Genomic DNA, 21,920 nt, shown 5'->3' on the forward strand with positions numbered 1-21,920 from the left:
TGAAAGAAACTTTATTCCCTGCAGTCTACTGACCCAACTATAAAAACAAAGCTGATAAAACCAATTCTTTCAAGAATTCACAAGAAAGATTATACTAGTTCCACCAAACCAATTTCTGAAAGAGTTATGAATGGATACACAGGGACAGAGCCAGAATAAAGCACTATTTCCCAATGCACCCTCCTAACTCACACAAATCCACATTCTACAGACTCCCTGAGTAAGGTGTTATACCACAGTCTGTGTTATTATTTAAATATAATAATGGCTTTCTTTGGTATTCCTCAGTTTCTGATACATAAACCCCTGGTGACAAGGAAAAAAATTTGGCTGTATGAACTAATGCTACACTAAATATCAAAATGTTGTTTGGTCACCAAAATGCATTTGTACATTTCTTGAAGCAGCATCACATCAAAGGTAAGATTTTAATGTAGTGAAGAGTGGTTTTATCAACAATGTTGCACTAGATTGTTGGGCAGGACAAGAAGTCTATATTCTGAATTAGCTAATGTTATAAATATATAAATAACAAAAGCACAACCAAAATTTCAACATGTCTTGGCATTAGGAACACAGAATGACCTCAGCAAGCAAGAGACAAAGCCTACATATTTTCAGGCTTTGACCATGTACCTTTATAAGCATGGTTTTTAGCAAAGTTCTTAAAACACTCAAGTCTCCAAAGAGGTAGACTGGCTCAGCAGCCTCCAAAACAGGAGAGGCTTACCTATCACACTTTTGGCAAAAGAAGCTCGTTTCAGGGTTGCCAGACCAAGGTCTCCAATCTTGACTGATCCAGTGGGGCCAGTAATGAAGATGTTGTCACATTTTAAGTCTCTATGAATGATGGGAGGAGTACGTGTGTGCAGAAATTGTAAGCCTTTCAGTATCTGACGGCACCAGCTTCGTAGTACTTTTATTTTCATCACTTTAAATCTTTTCAAATACCTAATGAAAAAAGTAACAAGAGGTTAAACAGATTCTGCTAACAAACAGTAGATTAAACTATACCATTTGCTGTTTGGAAGCAAAGAAGCAATAATTAAAGACAGGTATCAACTTAAACTCCTATTTTAGAATCTACCTGAGCATTTAATTCCTTCTGAGGAGCTAAAGATGATTCCCCTCTACAAAACCTATCCCCTTTCTTCTAGCCAGCAGACTATAACGATGAAACAAAGATGTGAAAGCTTGGTGTACATAGCTGATAACACCTCTGCAAAGAAAATCATTCTACAGTAATTAGACAGCTGGATTAATGAATTTCAAGGCCCTAATTCAATGACAAATAATTCAAAGCTCATTAATTACAGTTCTTTACCTATTTAACTTCTCAAACACTTACAACCTCTACCTTGATTAATTATAACTGGGTGGGAAGGCGGGTCACTAGATCCAAAATGTTAATAACCAACAAAGTACAGAGCTGTGGAAACCTGCAAGAGCTCTGAAATCATTAGTCCCTCGTTTACAAGAGTAGTCAAGCACTTTGTTCAAGGTTTCCACATTACATTTTACATCTGCTTCAAATTTACTTGAGGAGTTAGCAAGATAATTAGAAATTCTTAGAGATCCCCTCCCTGGTGCAGGACAGGGTTTGATTACCTGAATCCAACTGGTACTATGGACAGATGGAGACAGGGTAGAGAAATCTTGAAAAAGGCTCTGTCAAATAACTGAGGTGAAAGAGTTCATACATAAGTCTGTATTACTTTTTCAGGTAGAATGCAATCCGACCTTAACTGTTCTATCTTTGCCACTCCTTGAAACCCCACGTAGGAAGAGTCAAATTTCATACCAAAAATATTTTTCAATGAGCATGACCTAAGACTAACATCTTATTCTGTTACTTAACTTCAGCAGATTAGAGATGCCACAAGGTGAATAACCTCTGACAGTTTTCAAGTGCTTTCCAGCAAGGTTTTCTCTCAACCTCTATTTGGGTGAAGAGCTGTTTTGCTCCTTCTGAAAAAGTACAGGCCAGACTGCATGTAGAGAAAGGACCTAGCATGCTCTGTAGAGCAAGGACTTTATATTCTTGTTCGGTCAGAGTCTCAGATAAAGATCAGTTTCACACTACACAAAGACTGCCAGTAAATTCTGTGACCAGCATGGAGTCTAGCCACTGCAATCTTAAAACTAAAAGCAAGTTGTGTTCAATTATTCCATGGTAGTGGTCAGTCTCTTCTGCAGATTCACTTAACTAGGAGATACAGTCCTGAGAAAATCACTTCAATCAGCTCCAACACAGAAATGCAGTGTATTCATCCCTTTTACTTTATTTCTCCAATTCAAAACAAGATCTGGAAAATCAAGTTGCTAGCAACGATCCTGCTGTGAAAATAAATCTGTAAAAGCAACTGGGTCAGTTCCAGAGGAAATCAGGTGTCAGAATGTAAAGGAAGGCAGGGAAAAAGCCAAGCCAAGGAAGGAGACAAACTGAAGGAGGTTCTGAATCGCATCAGCTACCACTTGAAATCCTGCTATTGACACAACCCTCATTCATCGCTCTTGAGCCTGTTCCAAAGATCACATGGTAGGGGCACTTCAGTTCAGCATCTGGAATCCCTAATTACATTCTTGGTTACAAATATGCTAGTCCACTGCCAGCTTTTCACTGTTAAAGGATCTGGATCCAACCATCACCCAACATTGTGCAGTGTGGCTGCCACTGTTCCATAAGATTAACCTGAATTAAATCACATGTCACTTCATGCAGAAAACACTTTAAAAATGGAAGCACATACAAATAAACAGAAATAGACAAGCCTACTAGCCAGTATGTTTTCACTTTTCCTACTATCATAGAAGAACTTGGGCTTGAAGAGACCTCGGGAGGTTTCCAGTCTAAGTTTCTGTAATTACAATTACACAGAGCTCAAGGAGCCATGGGAATCCTTACTAAAACAAAACATGAGAAAATTTCCTTCTAGATACCATCACACTTGTATTCCATTCACTTTTTTACATCAAGTGACAAGAATGTCTATATCCCAAGTACCAAAAGAAGAAAGGCATCACTTTTATCAAATGCAGGTAAGGTAAACATACTGAAAAAAGATATGGAAGTAATAGTCAAATATATGCAAACACAAGTGTACAGTGTAAATCTAGGAAAATGCCACACGCACATGAAGTACTTAATTAAGGCACACCTGAAATCTCCCATACAGCTCACCTATCAAGTCTCAAGCAAAGTGGACTAGAATAAACTAAATCCCAGTTATAACACCAGCTATACAAGAGTAGAGAAAAACCCTAGCCAGACCTCTAAAGTTTAAAGGATTTTCAATTAAAGAGCCTATTACTTTTCTCTGGCTCAAATAAAAATATTTTCTTAATTCAAGATACAAAATAATCCCACAGCCAGAAAATCTGGGGTATTTCTTCCTACCAACACCCTACATTATAATTGTCTATTATTACTTCATCATCTTGCTTATGACACCATGTAAGCCAATCCAAATATTAAAATCTGTAAGAGGGCTAAAGGAGTAAAAAAAGGGAAGAAAAAAAAAATTTAGCACTACACATTTAGCAGAAAAGTAAGTAAATTTTATTTAAAGGCATCAGTACAGAGGTGCAAAACCATTAACTTATTACTTGTCTGAAAACAGCACATTAAGCAGCAGATCTGTTATTTTACCTGAAATACCTTCAGCAACCTGAGAAATGTCTCCACTGAACATACACCTAAAGAATGTTGTCATATCCTTAGCCATCCAGTACTATTTCAAGAGACAAACACTTCCCTGTAACTGCAGCCCAGACTCCCAGAGAGCCATTTTTCTTCTTAAGAACGTCCATTTGTAGCTATCAATAAGCATGGTAAAAAACACAAGACATTCACAGGCTATTTCAGCCAAAGGCAAACTGTTTCCAGCTCCTGCAGCCTGCTTACATATGTAGGGCGTGAATGCCTCTCCAAGAGTAAAATGGGCACTGAACAAAGTGAGGGATGCAGAGCCCCTTTATTGCAGAGCTGGCAGCTTCACTCCCAGCAGAGGGATGGTGGCTGGAGCTCGGGACATGCTCCCATAGAGGAGCAGAATCCCTTTATTGCAGAGCTGGCAGCTTCACTCCCAGCAGAGGGATGGTGGCTGGAGCTCGGGACATGCTCCCATAGAGGAGCAGAATCCCTTTATTGCAGAGCTGGCAGCTTCACTCCCAGCAGAGGGATGGTGGCTGGAGCTCGGGACATGCTCCCAGCGGGGCAGAGAGCAGAGCCCCGAGAGCCCCACACACCACTAGAGGCCCTCGCAGCAGCTGCAGCCCCAGCACTCTGCTTTTAATTTTAACTCAGCCTTCAGCACACCACGAGGTGCACTCGGCTGTCTCACAGGTCCAAACTGCAGGATTTTTATCTGAAGCTTCAGCAAGTTTCAGATAAAACAATAGGTAGTGAATTTTTTTCTTTTTACATGTTATTTGTATTGTGGTAACAGCCAAAACCTCCCCAATGAGGTGAATTAATTTGAGCTTTGAACTTTATGAACTAGCTCATCCTTAATGGAAAGCAGCTGGAGGAAAAAAAACCCAAATTCTGAGAAGTGAAAACTAAGTATTGCCTTCCTGAGCTCTTAAAATCCAAAAGTCTTGTGAATGTGCTTACTGGGACATGACAAGTAAGAAGTGACAAGCTTGCTAACTCAAAAGATGTTCTAGCACACCCTGCAATGCTAGTAATGCTCCTCTTACACAAGAATGTTCCTATGGTAGGTTATCCCTCAGCAGCAGGGCTCAGTTTTCATCTAAATATCACCTACTTCTAGTGCTCTAGTGCTGTGCTAATGAAACTCTGTGACTTGTCTTAATGTACTTACGTTTTTAATGTTCCAGATGTCATGAGTTCCGTCACAAGAACAATACACTTTTTTCCTTTGACTGTAGACTCCCAGGAATCATAGAACCTGACAATATTGGGATGCTGAAGCCCTTTCAGCATCCCAGCTTCCTCTTTAAATCTTTGTCGCTCTGACTTGGACAGCTTCCGATCCTAATGAAAAAGAAAAGGTGCATCAGAAAGTTTTGCTTCATTTTCTTATTGAGAGGCAGCAACTTGAACACAGTTAGGTACACACGAGAATCACATGTTGTAAATGCCATCTGGTCTGCAATTACCTTTAAATATTCTGTTTTGAACACATTCTATTAGTCTTTTTATAATATGTTGCTCTGTATAATTCTATTGCTCTCAAGGTTAAGAACTGCATGTCTGCAGACTAACTCCTCTTTCTGCTTTCTCCTGCTTTACTACTCTTAATAAATTTAGCTGTTACCTGACTTGGGGTGGAAAGGGGATATAATGTCTTGAACACTTCAGTGTTTGAGAATGAAATCAGATCATTTAAAGCATGTCCCTCTCATGTTGTACATTACAATAACTTTTCATTATTCCTAGATATCTGTTCAGACCACAGGTTAAGAGATGGGATTAGCCACCCATAGAGGGGGTTAAGCATCAAACCTCTGTTAACAGACAGTATGCTCCTGTAGCTGCAGACCATCAAGTGAATGAATTGGATTTTCTTTGATTAAATGCAGAACCTCACGATTGAGCAAGTTTCCTGAAATCTCATGTCAACAAAACCAAAAAGTTACTCTTGTAACTCCCAGTAGAGACAGAAAGCAATCTTTTGGCCAGAGGCAGAACACAAAACAGCATTCCTGGACTGTTGTGTTGCAGCTGGCCGTCAGCTATCACCAAGACTTGGAGCAGCTATTACCTGAATGAGCAGCACATCTCAGAAAGACATCTCTTTGTGCCATGCAGTGTTCTCAGTCTGCCAAGGCATGACCATTGCACTGCTCACACCAGTCAGACTGACTGACTGGCACAAACCGGGTCCATATGCAGTTTGCATTAAAAAAAACCAGAATATTTCAGGATATACTTATAGCCAAGAATTTCAGAAGCATTATTTCTAAGTTATTTAGCAATAACTGAAGGCCTATTTGTCAGATCTGAGTAAAAATTTTAAGTCCTTGATTTCACATTGTCTTTTCCATTAAAAGGAGGCAGTAAAAACACACAGGATTTACTTATACTCCCATTGTGCTCCAGACTGTAATTCCTCTTCCTTTGTTTACAGGTCATGTGTTTTCTCAATATAATTCAGCCATGTAATATCTAAACCATCCTACATTCACTAAGACCATCAACATTTTCTAAAAGGTTCACAGAGTATCTTCAGGCATGGACAAACTTCTTTTTCAGATGAAGCTCCAATTTTCACAAGTATACAATTTCCCTGGGTAAAAGTCTGAAAACAGGTTTGAAATCACCTCAGGGATCAGTTTCCTACTGGTGTCTAGAATGTCACTCACCTTTACAATTCTTACGAAAATGAAAAATCCTTATGTATGACTAATTTAATCTACAGACATCAAAAACCATTCAGTCCTACAACTGCTTAACTCTGCAGAAATCAGCATTACTACCTCTCCCCATTCTTTCATATTCGTATTTGCACAAGTTTTGATATAGCATTTGAAGAAACACTCCCCTAGTAACTGAGCATTCATGTCTGTTTAGGTGTTGCAGGAGTTTTTATATGTAATTAGTACTCTCATTTGAGCTAATAGCCTTCCTTTCAGTATAATGAACAAGGCAGCACAAGTTCTGTTCCAAACCTCAATCTTAAACTGCTTCAAACTGCTGAGACAGAAAAGCAGTGAGCTCCAAGAGGTACAGCTGACCATACACACATGCAGCAGTGCTTCAAACAACACAATCACAATATCATCTTTCTTACAGGAAAATAAAGCAGTATTCTCAGCCTCTGCTCTTGACCCTCATAACCCTTTTTTAAGCCACTGTACTTGGCTGTAAATTCAGCTACTATATAAAGTCATTATACAAAAAAGGCTGCAATAATTATTTTTCTATCACTTTTAAATAGGCAATATGAAAACCTGCATTCATTTTTGTCCAAACCCAAGATTTTTGATACACATTTGGATTACATTTCCTTTATTGTGTGCATACTAACAAGTTATCTACCACAAACTGTTAACCAGTTTTAGACCTACACTGACATCAAGTCAAGGCTATTTCATTTCAGTCTCATTTTAACCCACGTAACCCAATCTCCCTTCAGGGCTTTATTCAGTTTTCCCTGCCCCTGTACTACTGTCCCCAAATAGAAACTAACAAGTGCTAATCACCCTTATCACTGAACCGACTCCTAAGAGGCACTCACTCACATTTGGACTCACTTCTCTCTCTGGTCACATCCATGGCAGCATCATGTTCCTGCAAACACAGCTGTGACGTTCAGCACAGACACTCAACACTTCAGCGCTGGCATTAAAAACTCACCAAGACCATGCAATAGACTAAGTAAAACAACACTGCTTTCAAAGTCACAGTGCCCCAGTGATCGGGGACAAGTTTGGACAAAGCACAGGCCAAAAACTTTCACCCAGGAACACAGCTATGTTTTTGCAACCAAGGAAACCCTGCACCCTTCAGTACATAACTGCAGCAGCAAAAGGGAACATTAAACAGAGCTGGAAGAAAGAGACAGAGAGGCCACTTGTTCCCTAAGCCCAGCAGTGCATACTACCTTTTACTACCCTCATTTCCTTGGACACACAACCCACACCCTCATCTCTAACAGGTTTTTATATTCTTCTCCTAAAGGAACACTAATGCTAGGTTACAGAAGACTGCCAATATACTTTAAAAGAACCCACAACCCAAACATTCAGGAAAACACTGAGTCTCCTGTACAATTATGCCAACAAAGCCTGTATACACAATGACTGGTTTTAGCTGTACAAATTACATTCTAATGCAACTTGCAAACGGTTGTCCTGCAGGCCAACATACAATTTAAAATGACAAGTCCATTTTCAAAACCTGAGTAATTAAAAATATTAGACAGGGAGATAGGCTGCATAGACACAGACTAAAATAGAGCCTATCCCAAATGCATGTTGGCATCCTTTGAGCTATTAGTATGGGCAAAAGTGACAACTTCACCTCATGCTTGTTCTTGTACAAAAAATGCAACTTAAGCAGCTGCAGCTACTAAAATATTGAAATAAGCAAGTAAAATAGAGCACTGTATGTAATTTGGGAGACTGAGCTGTTACCAGCCATGCTAGGTATAAATAGCTCAGGAAAAGCAGGGGAATGAGAGTATCTTGGCATCACATGGAATCCAGAAAGTAGCTGTAGAGCATAGCTGTGGCAGAGAGAAAGAACCATCATGACTTAGTGAGAATTAAAAAGAGTGTTTAGCACTTTTTTTTGGGAAGGGAACAGTTTCCACCATCCTCAGTTATAACTGCATACTGCAAAAGACTCAAGCCCAGATGTGTTTTCCCAGCAAGGCAGCTCCTGGGGGCAGTACTCAGAATCCATCGTGGCCTCTGAGCAGGAGGCTGCAGAACTGAAGGACCCTCAGCTCTATCTCCACTTCTAAAGATGTAATGAAATCTGTGGCCTATCACCCAAAATATGCCCTCCTTTTGCCTAAATTATTGTAAATGTGAATCAGACAAGCAGATTTATCCCCTGCAGCCTTTTTCCTATAATGCATGGTCTTAATATGTACATAGATGGACCACTTCTACACATATATGTTGTTTTCATTTGAAAGCAGAAACACAGGTTTCACAGATTAACATTCCAGTTTCACCAAGTACAAGATCAGTTAGACAATTTTAATGTTTTTGTTGATTTAATTTTTTTTTTAATCAAACAGCCAAAAACTAAACAAAGTAGAAAGACTCACAAGTAGTTTTCCATAAGCCTAGGAAACTTAAACAATTTTATAAAGAAGCCAGCAGTTTAAGAACAGTTAGTAATATACAGCTTGATATCCTATCCTTCAAGGACCAAGTCATTTTGGAATTCCCACTAATAAAATTTAAAAATGGATATAGTCTCTCCTTTCTCAGTCTTTTGTTACCATAAGCAACCTTAGGCAGACAAGACAAAGTCCTAAATCTAGAAGTTAGCAAATCACATTCTTGTAGTAGCTCAGCTGGCACACGCTGAGCAGATATAGCCCAAATATTTTTAAAAATATACAAAGCTGTCAAACTATAGCAGAGCTTGCTTTCTAAAATGGATTTAACTACCTTATAAAATAGACAGCATTGTTCTTCCTAAACTGATAGCTTCCCTGGAGGACCTAAGTGTCACATCCTAATCACTGGGCTGCCCTTTGAACAAACTGAAACAGATGCATCAAGCCTACTCTGTTCATTTCATTCATTCCTTTCCACCTACATTAAATTGTTTTGACAAGCCAGGACACACAGCAAGGCATCCCAGCACGTGATTTGTGGTTCTGCAGTGCCAGGGGCCTGAAAGGAGACGAGCAGCAAATGAAACGATTGTTCAGCTCAGAGAATTCAACAAGCTTTTCTTGGCTGTTTCCACTTATCCATGTCCTTCCCATCAGATTTGTTTTGGTCAGGAAAGAGCTATCAGAGGTGTTTACATTTTTCAATGTAAAACAGGGATCTTGGGCATTCGTGATAAAGCAGGTACAGGCTTACTCTTCCACTAACTTCCTTAATGTACAGCACCATGAATTACATGCAGCGTTGTTACTACCCTCTTTCTACCCCTGTACCTACATGCCTTATATAAATAAAAAACAAACCAACCCAAAACAACTCCTTTCCCCCCCTAAGATTAGCTATTGTACCAAGCCACAACAAACAAAGCTCATAAGCAAAAAATGCCTATAGTCCTGTGGTGGTTTGTTTCAGCCAAGACTTACTATCTACTCAGCATCCTCAGTATGGAAAAAAAAAACATTTCTGGCACCTAAATTAATCTTAAATTTCAACTGGGAGATTCACACAGTCACTGAGCCTATGAAGTAGTTTCCCATGTGTTTTCCTTTCTATCTGTCCACAGTCCTTCTGAGTTCTGTCCTGTTCACATCAGGACAAGAAATCCCACATCTGCAGAACACATCCCAGTGCCCAGAGCACTCACAGGGCCCAGTCCAGACAGCTGAGGCAGCCAGGAGCCTCCTCATCAAGGCACTGCACTCTGCTCACATCCCTTGAGTCTCTTCAGCCAGCCCAAGCTCAAGCAAGACTCCCACTATTTTTACTGAATTTTTACTGACTGACACCAAAAGGCCTGAGCTGAAGTCCGGGACAATTCAGGTGGCATCAAACAGACACAGCTTTGCACTGGTGGCACAGTGCACCTCACCCTCAAACACACACTACAGGATACCAAGCAAGTGGCCACCAAGAGAAATACTCAACATGAAAGGAACGACACCTGCCAACTCCTGCTATACATGCTCCAAGGTGATTTTCACCTCCTTAACATCAAGGACAATTCACATTGCTGAAGAGCTGGGGAACCTTCATGCACAGCAGAATAAACCAGACTCAGAAAACTTCCCATGATCTCCATCTACAAATAAGCAGACTCATAAGCAATATAGGTCAACTTTAAACTGTTTGGGTTTTGGTTTAAAAAAAAAAAAAACACAAACAAAAATTCAGTGAATGAGCTGCTACACAATTTAGAGCTCTTCCATCTTCCACAATATTAGGAAGATAAGCAGTAAAGAGGAAACAGAGAAAGACTGGACACTTCATATACTATAGACAGGTTTTACTAGTTTTCTGCATATCATACCTCTAGATCCAGAAATGATACACAGCTATGGTGCAGGGACAGTTAGTGGGTTGATTTGCAGGGAGGGTTAACTAGACTACAGCAACAGTATGCAGTTTTCATCCAGACATGCAGTAGAAAAATTAGTAGCAATGAACTGTCTTCAAGTGATGTGATCTGTAAATGTACAGCCACGAGAGACTTCAAAGTGCTGTTGAATTATAGATAGTCTGAATCACAAGCAAGGTGAATTAGCTATCTCTGCTGGGGTTACACTGAGCAGCATTTTGTCAGGCATTCAAATGTCTGAAAATCTGAGTGAAGACACTGCAGCTCCCAGCCTATTATTTGGAGGAAGAAGTAGCATACAGAACAGACAAATGTTCTTCTGTGTGCATTTCTGCAGCATATGAGAAAGGCTTTGCAAGCCTTTAAGCAAGGTTAATGAGGGGTCATCAGAGGAGAAGCTAGCAAGACTGTGTTCTGATATTCAGCACTGTTAATGGAACTGAGGCTTTGTGGGCTGCAGTGTTCTCATCCTGAAAAAATCTAGCAGTTAAGAGGAAAAAAGAGCACAGTAACCATTGAGCTAGATTAACAAAATATCAACAAAGAGTCCACTGAGCTTAAAAATCACCCAGCATTACACAGTTGGTGCCTAGGAATGGAAGTCTCAGTGCACAAGCACTGCATCTACTTTTCTGCATCAACACATAAACCACTTAATACTTTCCAGCATTAAAGACTAGGTAGAGAGATAAAAGGGAAGGGAAAGAGACTGTTCAAAATACATCCCTGCACAGCAACAGACAAAAAAAAAAATTGATCAAAGATCTGCACAGATCCTTCCATCACTCTACTGCCTACAAACCACTGAACACAAAAAAACTGGTTAAACAGAGCTGAGGAGCTGCTGTTCCAAAAGTACATATCCAGGCTAAGAAATACCCCAGCCACTCCTCATAAGGCTTGTGCTCTGAACCCACTGCCAGCTTTGCTGCTCTTCATGACATGCTCCAGCACCTCACTGCTCTTCTCTTGGTGAGAGGCACAGAACTTCCCAGTCACTTTCCTGCTCCCCTCAGTTTAAAGATAGAAGACAAAGCTTCTGACAGGTAGTAAAATACTATGCAAGGCCAAGTTAATGCTTATTGAAAGAATGATTTCACCTTGCTCCTTGGCAAGTCTCCACAAGAAGAATCAATTTTATATAAGCTACAGACAATCTTCATGGAGCATGCAAATAACCTGAAGAAAGATAACACTGAAGTATAAAATATGTATCTAGCACAACAGAAAAGAATAGGCTTGCAACAGTTAACATTTTAAGGTTCCTGATTAAGGGTAAATATTTGCTGTAGGTTTCCTCTTATACAAGGTATAAAAATGCATTAAGTTTCAGCAAAGCACACAAGTAGTCAACCTAAGTGAGACACTGAGGGATTATTCCCATTGCTTGTCAGTTTCTTGGTGAAAAGCACCTGCCTTCTAAATTTTTCATCACTGGTTATGTGGAAGGCAAAGGAAAATGAGTAATTGATTCGATAATTCTCTTCTGTGTTTTAATTTCTGGCATTTCAATGCACTGGAACAGTAACTAAATAGAAAATTCATTGGAAGATGAAGTAATTTGTTAAAAACACAAAAATTACAAGTGCTTCTTGTCCTTTCCTTTAGAATTGTTGCTGTTAAATGATACAGCAAATGTACCTAACTTTATTTATGCTGCTCAAATGTTAGAAATTAAGAAACAAATCATACATAACCTGACAGATAACTGATGGTAGGAGGAGGGAAATGAAACTCTAAATGATCAAACAAAAGGAGGACAGAAGTCTTCATCAGTCACCATTCAGTCTAAGTCAATTATACATATCCTGAAGGAATTTGTACTTCATCTTTGTCTCAACACTGAAGGGGAAATATCTGCAAACTACAGCCCACATATGTGACCAAAAGATTCCAGCACCACTCCCCATTTTATCCTGTGATTGTCTCCGTTTTGATGAAGCTGTGACTCACCACCACAGGCCAAGGGGGCAGAACACCAAGAATTCTGATCCTCTGTGCTCACTTTCCTGCTTTTACATTTGCAGTAGCCCCTGTGCCACCAGTAGCAGTAGCAGCATCTAAGACACCTGGTGGCAGTAATGTCATGGACTTTTAACCTATGCTTGAAGAGACATCCTCAGCAAGAGTCTCTTGGGAAGAGAAAAGGTATCAGAACCGATGTCTCTGCTTGCTTGCACCAAGTTCTGGCATCGTTGCAAATACAATCTCCATCACAACCACAACAGCAGAAAAACACTAACAGTAGATGAGAATGTTTCTTCTTTATGTAAGGTCACCAGAGTCTTGAGAGTACAGTTCCCAATAACAAAGTTTATCTTTTGTTACAGTAGCAGTGTGGGAATTTTTATTTTCAGCAATGCCAAAGGTGACCACACTGCTGGGATATTGCACTTGGATACCATTTGCAGTACTAGATGGAAGGGTCATGGCCAGTGCTCACCAGAGACAGAGAGGTGCAAACACACAGTTTCCAAAAATTCTGCCAGTGTACATTTTTAGGTTACTCCTAAAATTTTAAGAAGCATTCATAATTTGTAGAAACGAAGTCTCTTTTGGATGCTTGCTTTCCAGAGCTGTGTTATGTGTGAATATACACATCAAACACATCTGTACTGCTCCTCTCTCCAGTCTCTCACATCAGCAGCATCATCCTTAAGCAAAACAAGTTGGCTGAACTCAAACCTGAGCCAAAGACCCCTTCCAAAGAAAACAGTGACTGAGCTGCACATCATCTAATCAGAGTACATTAAATACCATACTCTTACTTTACCAAATCAATTACATAGTTTCCTTTGCTCTCCACAAAATCAGAAAGCAAAAAAATTTGAACAGTAGATATGAAACCTAAAGCTTAGGCATGACCTCTTCTGGAATGTTCCAGGTCCTCAAGAATCTGGACTAAGAATGGCAAGCAACTGTTTAGGCTTCAGTCATTTCTATTCTAGGGTTGCTCTAGGCAGCATTTGTGTTTCCTTACGTAGAAGTCTTGAGGGGGGGAAAAAAAATGGTTAAAAGATTTATTGAATTAATCCATCCTGAGAGGCTGAACATTAAGGGACAGTAATCAAAACGCTGGGCTATACAAAAATAATCAGTAAAAGAACAGAGAGCTCATCTGTTTATTTTCAATTTTAAATTGTTATTTGATCCATGGAAGATAAATGGATAAGTTTGCTTTCTGATAGCAGCTCTCAACAAGGCTTATGTTTATTACATACAGCTTATTAGAGAATTGAAGTGTTGGCTGAACTGAATCCTTGATGAGCTATTAACCAGCTGGACCATCATGTCACTTGGCTCAGATGCCTCATTAGAAGTTTCAAAGTGCATGTCAGTTCACATTTTGCACTGAACTGATGCTTTTATCCGTGAGAAGTAAAGTACATCCAATCACCTCAGTTTTATTTTACTATGAAAATCCAGTTTTCCACTTAGGGGTGGCAATACTTCAGTAAAAAAGCCTTCTCCACAGCTCATTCTGGTGACCTCACAGATTTATTAATTCAACGCATTAGAAATGCAATTGCAGTTTTTTGTTTTATGTATTTCTGCATGGCTCAGAGTCCTTTTATGAGCAGCTGCATGTCTAGAACATTAGGGTAAACCTTGAACTGCTTCAATTTAGAAAAATCAAACACACATTACAATTCTTCATCTCATACTCTTCACAAAGCTAATGGCCAACAGGAGAAGGTAGCTATAGCCACTTTTTAGCATGCTGGAAAGTTGCATCAATATGCTGCCTGGAAAACACACAGGAGTCTCAAGATGACTGCAAGGATTCCCTAATAATGAGCACCCTAAGGGTTCAGAAGAACTAGGAATGTTCTTGTGCCTCTGAGCAGCTCCCTTGCAAAATTCTCAGCAAAGCCTAGAGAAAAGTATCAGATCAGCCTTCCCTGCCCCCACACTCCTCCAGTTGTAAAACAAACTCACATCAGCCTACAGTACACATTGGCTTTAACACTGGTATACACACAGTGTTTGCAGCCTGGTTACCCTACAACAGTTACTCTTCCCAGCTTCCCTCCTTTTCCTGCAAACACATCCAAAAAAAGTACTTCATTTAATTTTCAAAACTGTGGATTACTATCAGTTATGACAGGATGACATATGAAGTGTAGGCCAAGTACCGGCAGCCAAGAGAAAATCCTTACAACAATCACCAGAGAACTCCATGCCAGACATCTCTCATTCAGAGACAGATCTCTCATTCAAAGATCCTTCAGGGATCCATGAAAAACCACAAATAATTGCCAGGTGTTCTGCATGTTCTTGCAAAACAGAAGAAATCAAAAAGGGATCTCCTGTAGGGAAAGACTAAAGAGATCCAGAAACAATGAGTTTTAAGGGGTGACCAAAATTTGTGTTCTAGATGAGAACTCAGAAATACTTCCCATAAATACCAGTATTAGCACTAGCATTTCACAAACATCAAAGTCCTAAAACACACTGGGGAAGCACTTTCAAAAATTTTTAAGCATACCTGGTGTTAAGTTTCCTGTGATCTACAGAATGCCCATCTTCACCTCAGGGTTCTCATAAAGGGAAGCATTAATAATTCTTCCGTGCTTACCCAAAAAGCTGACTTATGAAATCAGTTTCTTGCATCACTTGCATGTTTACTATAGACTTCCACAATAATGCCATATACATCAGAGACACTTGTTCCACCAGCAAACTGTGTACATCTTTCTTGGCTAACACCACACGTGATCTGCATCTAAAAAGTTACTCATAGAGTCACAAATATTTCAGACAATACCAAATGAACCACTAATATTTTAATTTACTAAATATGTAAATTTAAAAATATGCATATTATCTTTCACAGAGCAAGGAATTTGGGTAGAGTTGAGTCAGGAGAGAGACAACACTCAAATTTTTAACAGTGAACAGTGGTAGGATGAACAAGTAAGAAAACTGGCATGATGAAGCATACTCTGCATCCAGAAGCTTAACTGGCTTTGCAATTCAATCCTGAATGATTTTAAAACACATTGAAATATAAGAGAACACAAGGTGTAATTGAAATGCAGTTGAAGGGACTACTCAGCTCCTATTATCTAATGAAATACAGGATACAACACATAAAAACAGCCAGGGTTCTGCTGTATTCTAAATCAAAGTAATAACATGCACAACTTGGACACAGAAGTACTCTTTTTACACAGGATGAAAGGGAAAAACCCAAATCCACACAAACCCCTGAAGTGTTGGATTGACCAGCAAGAAAGGCCGCTGGCAACTAAAATTCAGTGCTGTCAAACAGGTGAGATCAAAGTACCAGGAGAGTAATCCCAAAAGGGAAATAAAACACACAGCTAGGAAAAAGCACTAGATGAAGTTTAAGATGAACTAGATGAAGTTGAAGACTTCTTTTTCCTTTGAATTTGGGAACTACATACACAATACTCCCACTTGCAAGGCTATCCTCTATTAATCCAAGCATTTTTTCCAAAGAATACTACTGGGAATATCCCACACTGCCAGAAGACCAACCATGACCTAGAAGGCCTCAGATACTCAACACGTTATCTATGAATCAGCTATTCAAAATGCTACAGCTTATCCAAAAAGTCTGTTTCTCATTACATTGTGCTTTAGTCACATACTGTCTGTCCTTGGTCTGGTGCCACTTCATTTCAATTGTTTGAACAGAAACACTGGAAGGAATTTCTTGAAGACAAACTATAATGCCTGTGCATGCCATGGTTCAAGGGGCCTGCCTTAAATGGGTCATCTCAACCTGTAAACAGGCTTCTTTTCAATTTACCTCCTACTTTGTCCTACTGAAGAATTCTACACGCAGTTCAAAATTCAGTTTAATTGTGAACTAAAGTGCTTTATCCAAAAAAACACCAAAAAACATTCAAAATATTCAAACAATGTATCCATACAGTGAAATATCTAATATTCTGTACATCATATACAAAAACTACCAACTAGTGATCATGTTTAACATTGAACAAGTTCCCTTAGCCAAAAAGGTATCTGAAAATGTTTTTAGTAAAATGGCTCTGTCTGAGACACACTTAATGTGTTCAGCCAGTATGCACACACAAAAAGCTATGGAAGCTGGAATTAAAGGAAAGCAGTTTGTGAGAAGAACTGTTCTGGTACTGCATCCCTTCTTTCACTGGCAACAACTACATTTCTGTGGGGATAAGAGTGGGTAAGTGGATTGAAGATATTCCATACTTCTGTTTAATTTAAATTCCTTGCCCTGCCACACAACATCCCAGTAAAACCATTTTAATTAAGCTAAAGACAGTATCATAAAGATAATAGACACTTGGATCTGGTTTTAGCCTGAAATCCACTAAATAGTACTTTAACAAGTACACAGGCCTGCTCTTGCTAGAAAGAGTCAGCCCCCAGTCTGGAGATAACAAAGGCCACACAAGCCCCCTTTTTCACAGCAGAGACAGGACACAGATCTCTGAACAGATGTCTCACAGAGCAGCCATATTCATTTTCAGAATAAGAGCCTCCTGTCCAACTACCAACAAACAGGATGTGAACAGAGGCAGGACAAGTCCACATAAGCAGCAGACTGGAAGCACCTGAGAAATAATTCTTTTGCAGTTCTGTTACTACTCCAGCATTTTCTCCAACTAACTCAAAACCAATCCTAGTGCCAAAACAAACTTTCCAAAAAAAATTCCAATGCTTGAATGCTTATTATTAGAGATATTGATGAAAACCTCACCAATTCCTTTTAAAGACTATCAGGTAGCTTTGTACTTGTTTCCTCCTGAAGACCCTACCAATATAAAAAGATTCTTCCACAGAATAGCTGTGATCCAAACACAGATCTCAGTACTTTGGAGGGACAGCTGTGTGAAAATCTCTTGAGAGCTCAATTCTAAAACCTCTTCTCATAGGGGCTTGAAAGGTGCAAGTGTCATTAAGCAGTTTTAAAATCCTCAAAACTTAAGAACATTTCTAAGATAATGTTCTTGCTATTACCACAGGGGGTTTTGTTTATATCTTGTTTCTTAGTCTGGGCCCCTGAAAGTGAATTATTTCAAAGGAAACAGAGGGAAGACAAGGACTTTTTAATCCTTGTTGGCCAATTGTTTAGTAAAAATGGGGGCCAAATGGAAGAACCTGTAGTTGCAGCACCTCAGAATTACTGGAAAGAGGCTTCAGTAGCCAGCAAATAATACTGCAGTACAGAGCAGCAAGTGTTAAAACTCAAAATTTATAATTAACAGCACCATCTTCAATAGAATTGTGAAAGAAGGACAAAACCAACAAGCAGGAGCTGGATAGATGAATCACAGTCTCAGAGTTACAGTCCTATCTTCAAAGCTGTTAGCAGGCTGAAAAATTTATGAACAGGCATCTTCAGAATGAGTTGCAACATATCTGTCCATCAGAAGCAGACATTCCCCCTTGTGATTTCACTTTGCAAGTAATAAAATCCAGACTGCACTGCTAAGAACTGCAGTTCCCCCCCACCCTTGCCTGCTCTTGCCCTGAGCACTCTGGCTACAGAGGCTGACAGGGTTTTGATGCTATTTTAATCTCTCCTCTGCCTCCAACACACACTGGATCACACAGATCTTGGAATTTCCTATTTCAAAGCACACACTCTCAGGGAGACCTGGTCCATACTCCAGGCACCTTTTGCTGAAGTTTCCCACAGCCATTTGGTTTGGCTCTGTCTGCAGAGCAAATGAATGCTCAATACAGACCAAACTGAGATAGCTTGAGCACATTCACCATCCTGAACTGCTGACTCAGTGCAAATGACTGCATTTCAGAATTAGTCACACATGTGAGTATGTGAGGTGGAAACTGAAATACATGCCACTATGAACTCTTCTTATCTCAACGACTTCAGTATGCTTGTGCCTAAATAAGGATTTCACAAGAGATCCACTGGCAATCATCAGGCTTGTGGAAACAGGATGCTTTTCCATGACAGGCAGTGGAATGGAATGGTTTTGTAAGAACTCAGTGAAATCCTAAGACCACAGAAGAGATTGTAGCTTCATACCAAAATTATCAGAGTTATACCCAGGATTTAATTTTTAAAATTCAAGATAACAATATTCAAGCAACCCAGGGGATAACTGCCTTTTCCTATTATGCTCTCCTGCCACTCCTTCCTTCCAGAACACAATTTCAAGTTTTCACTTCCCAGGAAAGGCAAACAACATTAGACAAAGCACAGACCAGGCTCTGAGCTAATTAAAAAGGAATTCCCATCCAATGTTTTAGACACTAAACACTAAAACAGAACTAAAAGCAGTCAAGTACTACTCTGATTATAGCTATGTTCAGATTATTAATAGATTTTTTGCAGTTGTTTCATTTATATACATTTCTTTGGACTTTATCCTCCTCTCCTTCTGTACAATCATGACTTCTAGCATAAAAAAAGGGAAAAAAACACACCACAAACAATTCTCTAACTCAGCCATCTGTGTAACCACACTGTTTGCTGGTAGCTGTTTTACTTAAACCCTGAACATCAAGAGTCCAGTTTGATGTGAAAAATCCAAAAGGTATTTAAAAGAACAAACTATAAATAAAGAAACATCTACATTTTAGAATACATTAGACAAAAAAAGAATAAAAAAGGATTTTTACAAAATCTGGTAAAAATCTAGGTTATATATTCCATTCTTTCTATACCATTTTTCCCCTCACAGCTCATGGGAAAGCAGACATTTTGATTAGGGCATTTGCTTTTAAATCAATACAAAATCCATCTTTCAAGTCAACCTGAATTGACTACAGCTAAAGTAATTTGAGCAGTGTATTTTTACAGATGCTTCCTTAAGAGAAATTACAACATATTGGTACCAAAGCTGCTTCTCCATATCTGACTACTGAGATTAACAGCTGCACAGTCTGCTGCTTGTACAAATAAAGAGGCTGCTGTTCCACAAAAGACTTTCTGCTTGAAAACTTCAATTCCTATTTCTCCAGAGAAACTTACAACATGATGAAGCAAGCCATTTCTGAGATATTAAAATGTCCTAGCTTAAACAGTTGCAACACAAAGAAGTAAACTGAATTACATTGTACGGCTTTGTGCCCTGCATTTCCCATCCTGAGGGGTTGACTGCCACATCCTGTACAAAAGGTAATTATATATTTGTGAAACAAAGCCAACACATTGAGTAAGTTCAACAAACTGCTTCATACAGCATCATACAGATGGTGACACAGATTATTCACAGGTTAGAACATGGATCAAGTCTTCAGAGTGTAAAAAAGATAGTTTGTTTTTTTTTATAAAGTAAGTCTAATCTAGAAAATGTCACTTCTTCCAAAGTTTTTTGATCTGAAAACTCTACTTGGAAGTACTTCCTCAACATAGAGACAACACACCTGTCTCAACACTGCTTTTAGATACCTGCTTCACAGCTCTCAAATATAAAAAGCTAAGATGCCAGTGGGTGCAATAAAACAAGCATTTTTCACTGAAGCACCTGTAATAGCTTGGCTGAAGCTTCTTAAACAATTAAGCTCAAGACAGACACTTGGCCTGAAAATTTGCAGCCCAGGTAGTGAAGGCACACACCAGCTGGGCAACTGAGAACAGGCTCTTGTGACAGGACTCAATCTGAAGTGGTGCTGCCTAATGCATAAGTCCCATGTGTACCAATAAAGAATTTAAAAGCAGATGACCACTGTGTAAATATAGAGCATTACCAACACATTTCTCCCAAAGACAGCTTGTAAAGTTACAGACCATTACAGAGCTAAACTGCAGAATGAACATGAGAGACAAATGGTAATTTCCATACTTCCAGAAGAAGTAAAGTGAGTACCAACTGACACATTATGCCAACTGATGGGTGGTAATGCAAAGAAATTCAGTCATATGGAGCTTATCAATAATTTTAACCAACATTTTAGACACCATCACAAAGTCTCAGACTGAGCATTCAAATATTAAATTGTTGTAGCAGGATTTCTGACAGCAACATACAGAGGGGCTGCAAAAGTAAGCAAGGTGTCTCCTCATATGACTTCACCCAAGGAAGTCCCCAGAAAACTTCCTTTTGGCAGCTTCATCTCACTGCATCCAATGCTTGGATTTCCAGTCACTGAGAATGAGAGCACATCCCTCTAATGCTTTCACTGAAAAGACCTAACAGCAAATATTGCTTCACTTGCAGATCCTTTTCTAAGTGAAAACAGCAAACGATTGATGCACTTAGTTTGTCTTTTCTAAAGCCCAACACTCGAAAGCACAGAACTTCACATGCTGCGTTTGAAGAACACTTTAGGACCTCCAGAAGGTGTTTTCTATCCAAAGCTCCACAGCTGCAACATCAAAACTGGATCCACAAGTGATCCAGAAAGATAAGTTCACTGCTCAGGCTGCTCAGGAGAACATGAGGAAACAGCAAGGTGGGAAACTTGACAACACATATCATCTCCTCAAGCCTCAGAATCATAGAAAACCACACTTTATGTCCACAACCTATAAGGGATAACAGGCTAATGTTGTCCCAAATCTGTAATAACTATGGAAAGTGGCTGCAGTGCCTCTCTACTGGGAAGCCTTCTTAAGTTTACTCTGCATCCCTTTTTTTCAGGGAAACTGGCATACTTGTCATGGAATAATCAGACAGTTCCCTATAGTTAACTTACACAATATCCTTAGTCAGACACTGAATTAGAAACAGAGTTACAAAGCAGATAAACCAAGATTCCTCATCCAATCAAACTTTTTTTCCCATAAATGCTTACAGCAGGAATCACTAGGATCACAGAAGAAAACAAAATTCATTACAAGGCTTTCAATAGGAAAAGGATTAAAAAAACCAACCAAACAAAAACCCACCACCAACACCAAAGTTTGATTATTTGGAGTCTCCAAGTTACACCATCACCAGTCATGGTCCCATTGGATACTCTGGGCTGATGTGGGGCATGTGGCTGGACACGCGCAATCTCTGTACTACCACCATTCAGGAAGAACTAAAACCCTAACAATGCAACAGCCACAGATGCCTACCATAAAGTGAAACTAAACTGATAAAAAGGGAAATTAATTCAGCTCTGTTTCCCCAATAAGACACTCAACCCCTCTTATCTTTGATGAATGTGTCCCAGGATGTGCCAAAGTGCACAGCACCGCGACCCTTGATCTCTGCTTGACACAAGTCATCATTCAAGGCTCAAGATATTTTGCTATCCCAGTGTGTGTGACAGACTGCTCAAACCCCACAGAACACAGCCAGGCCAACTGCTGTACTTGCTGCTT

General features: G+C 39.5%; 1 protein-coding gene across 12 annotated transcripts in view; it reads right to left on the bottom strand.

Moving 5' to 3' along the window:
• WNK1 (WNK lysine deficient protein kinase 1) overlaps window positions 1–21,920 on the bottom strand; it is a 98,143-nt gene that overhangs the window by 61,036 nt on the left and 15,187 nt on the right. For all 12 annotated transcript variants that reach the window (XM_066550588.1, XM_066550589.1, XM_066550586.1 and 9 more), the window contains exons 2-3: window positions 4,827–4,999; window positions 731–951 (exon numbers count right to left, since the gene is read on the bottom strand). In XM_066550588.1, coding sequence (XP_066406685.1) covers window positions 731–951; window positions 4,827–4,999 — 394 coding nt within the window. The remainder of the gene's footprint in view (window positions 1–730; window positions 952–4,826; window positions 5,000–21,920) is intronic.

The sequence above is a fragment of the Molothrus aeneus genome, chromosome 5 (genome assembly GCF_037042795.1).
Source record: "Molothrus aeneus isolate 106 chromosome 5, BPBGC_Maene_1.0, whole genome shotgun sequence".
Lineage (NCBI taxonomy): Eukaryota > Metazoa > Chordata > Aves > Passeriformes > Icteridae > Molothrus > Molothrus aeneus.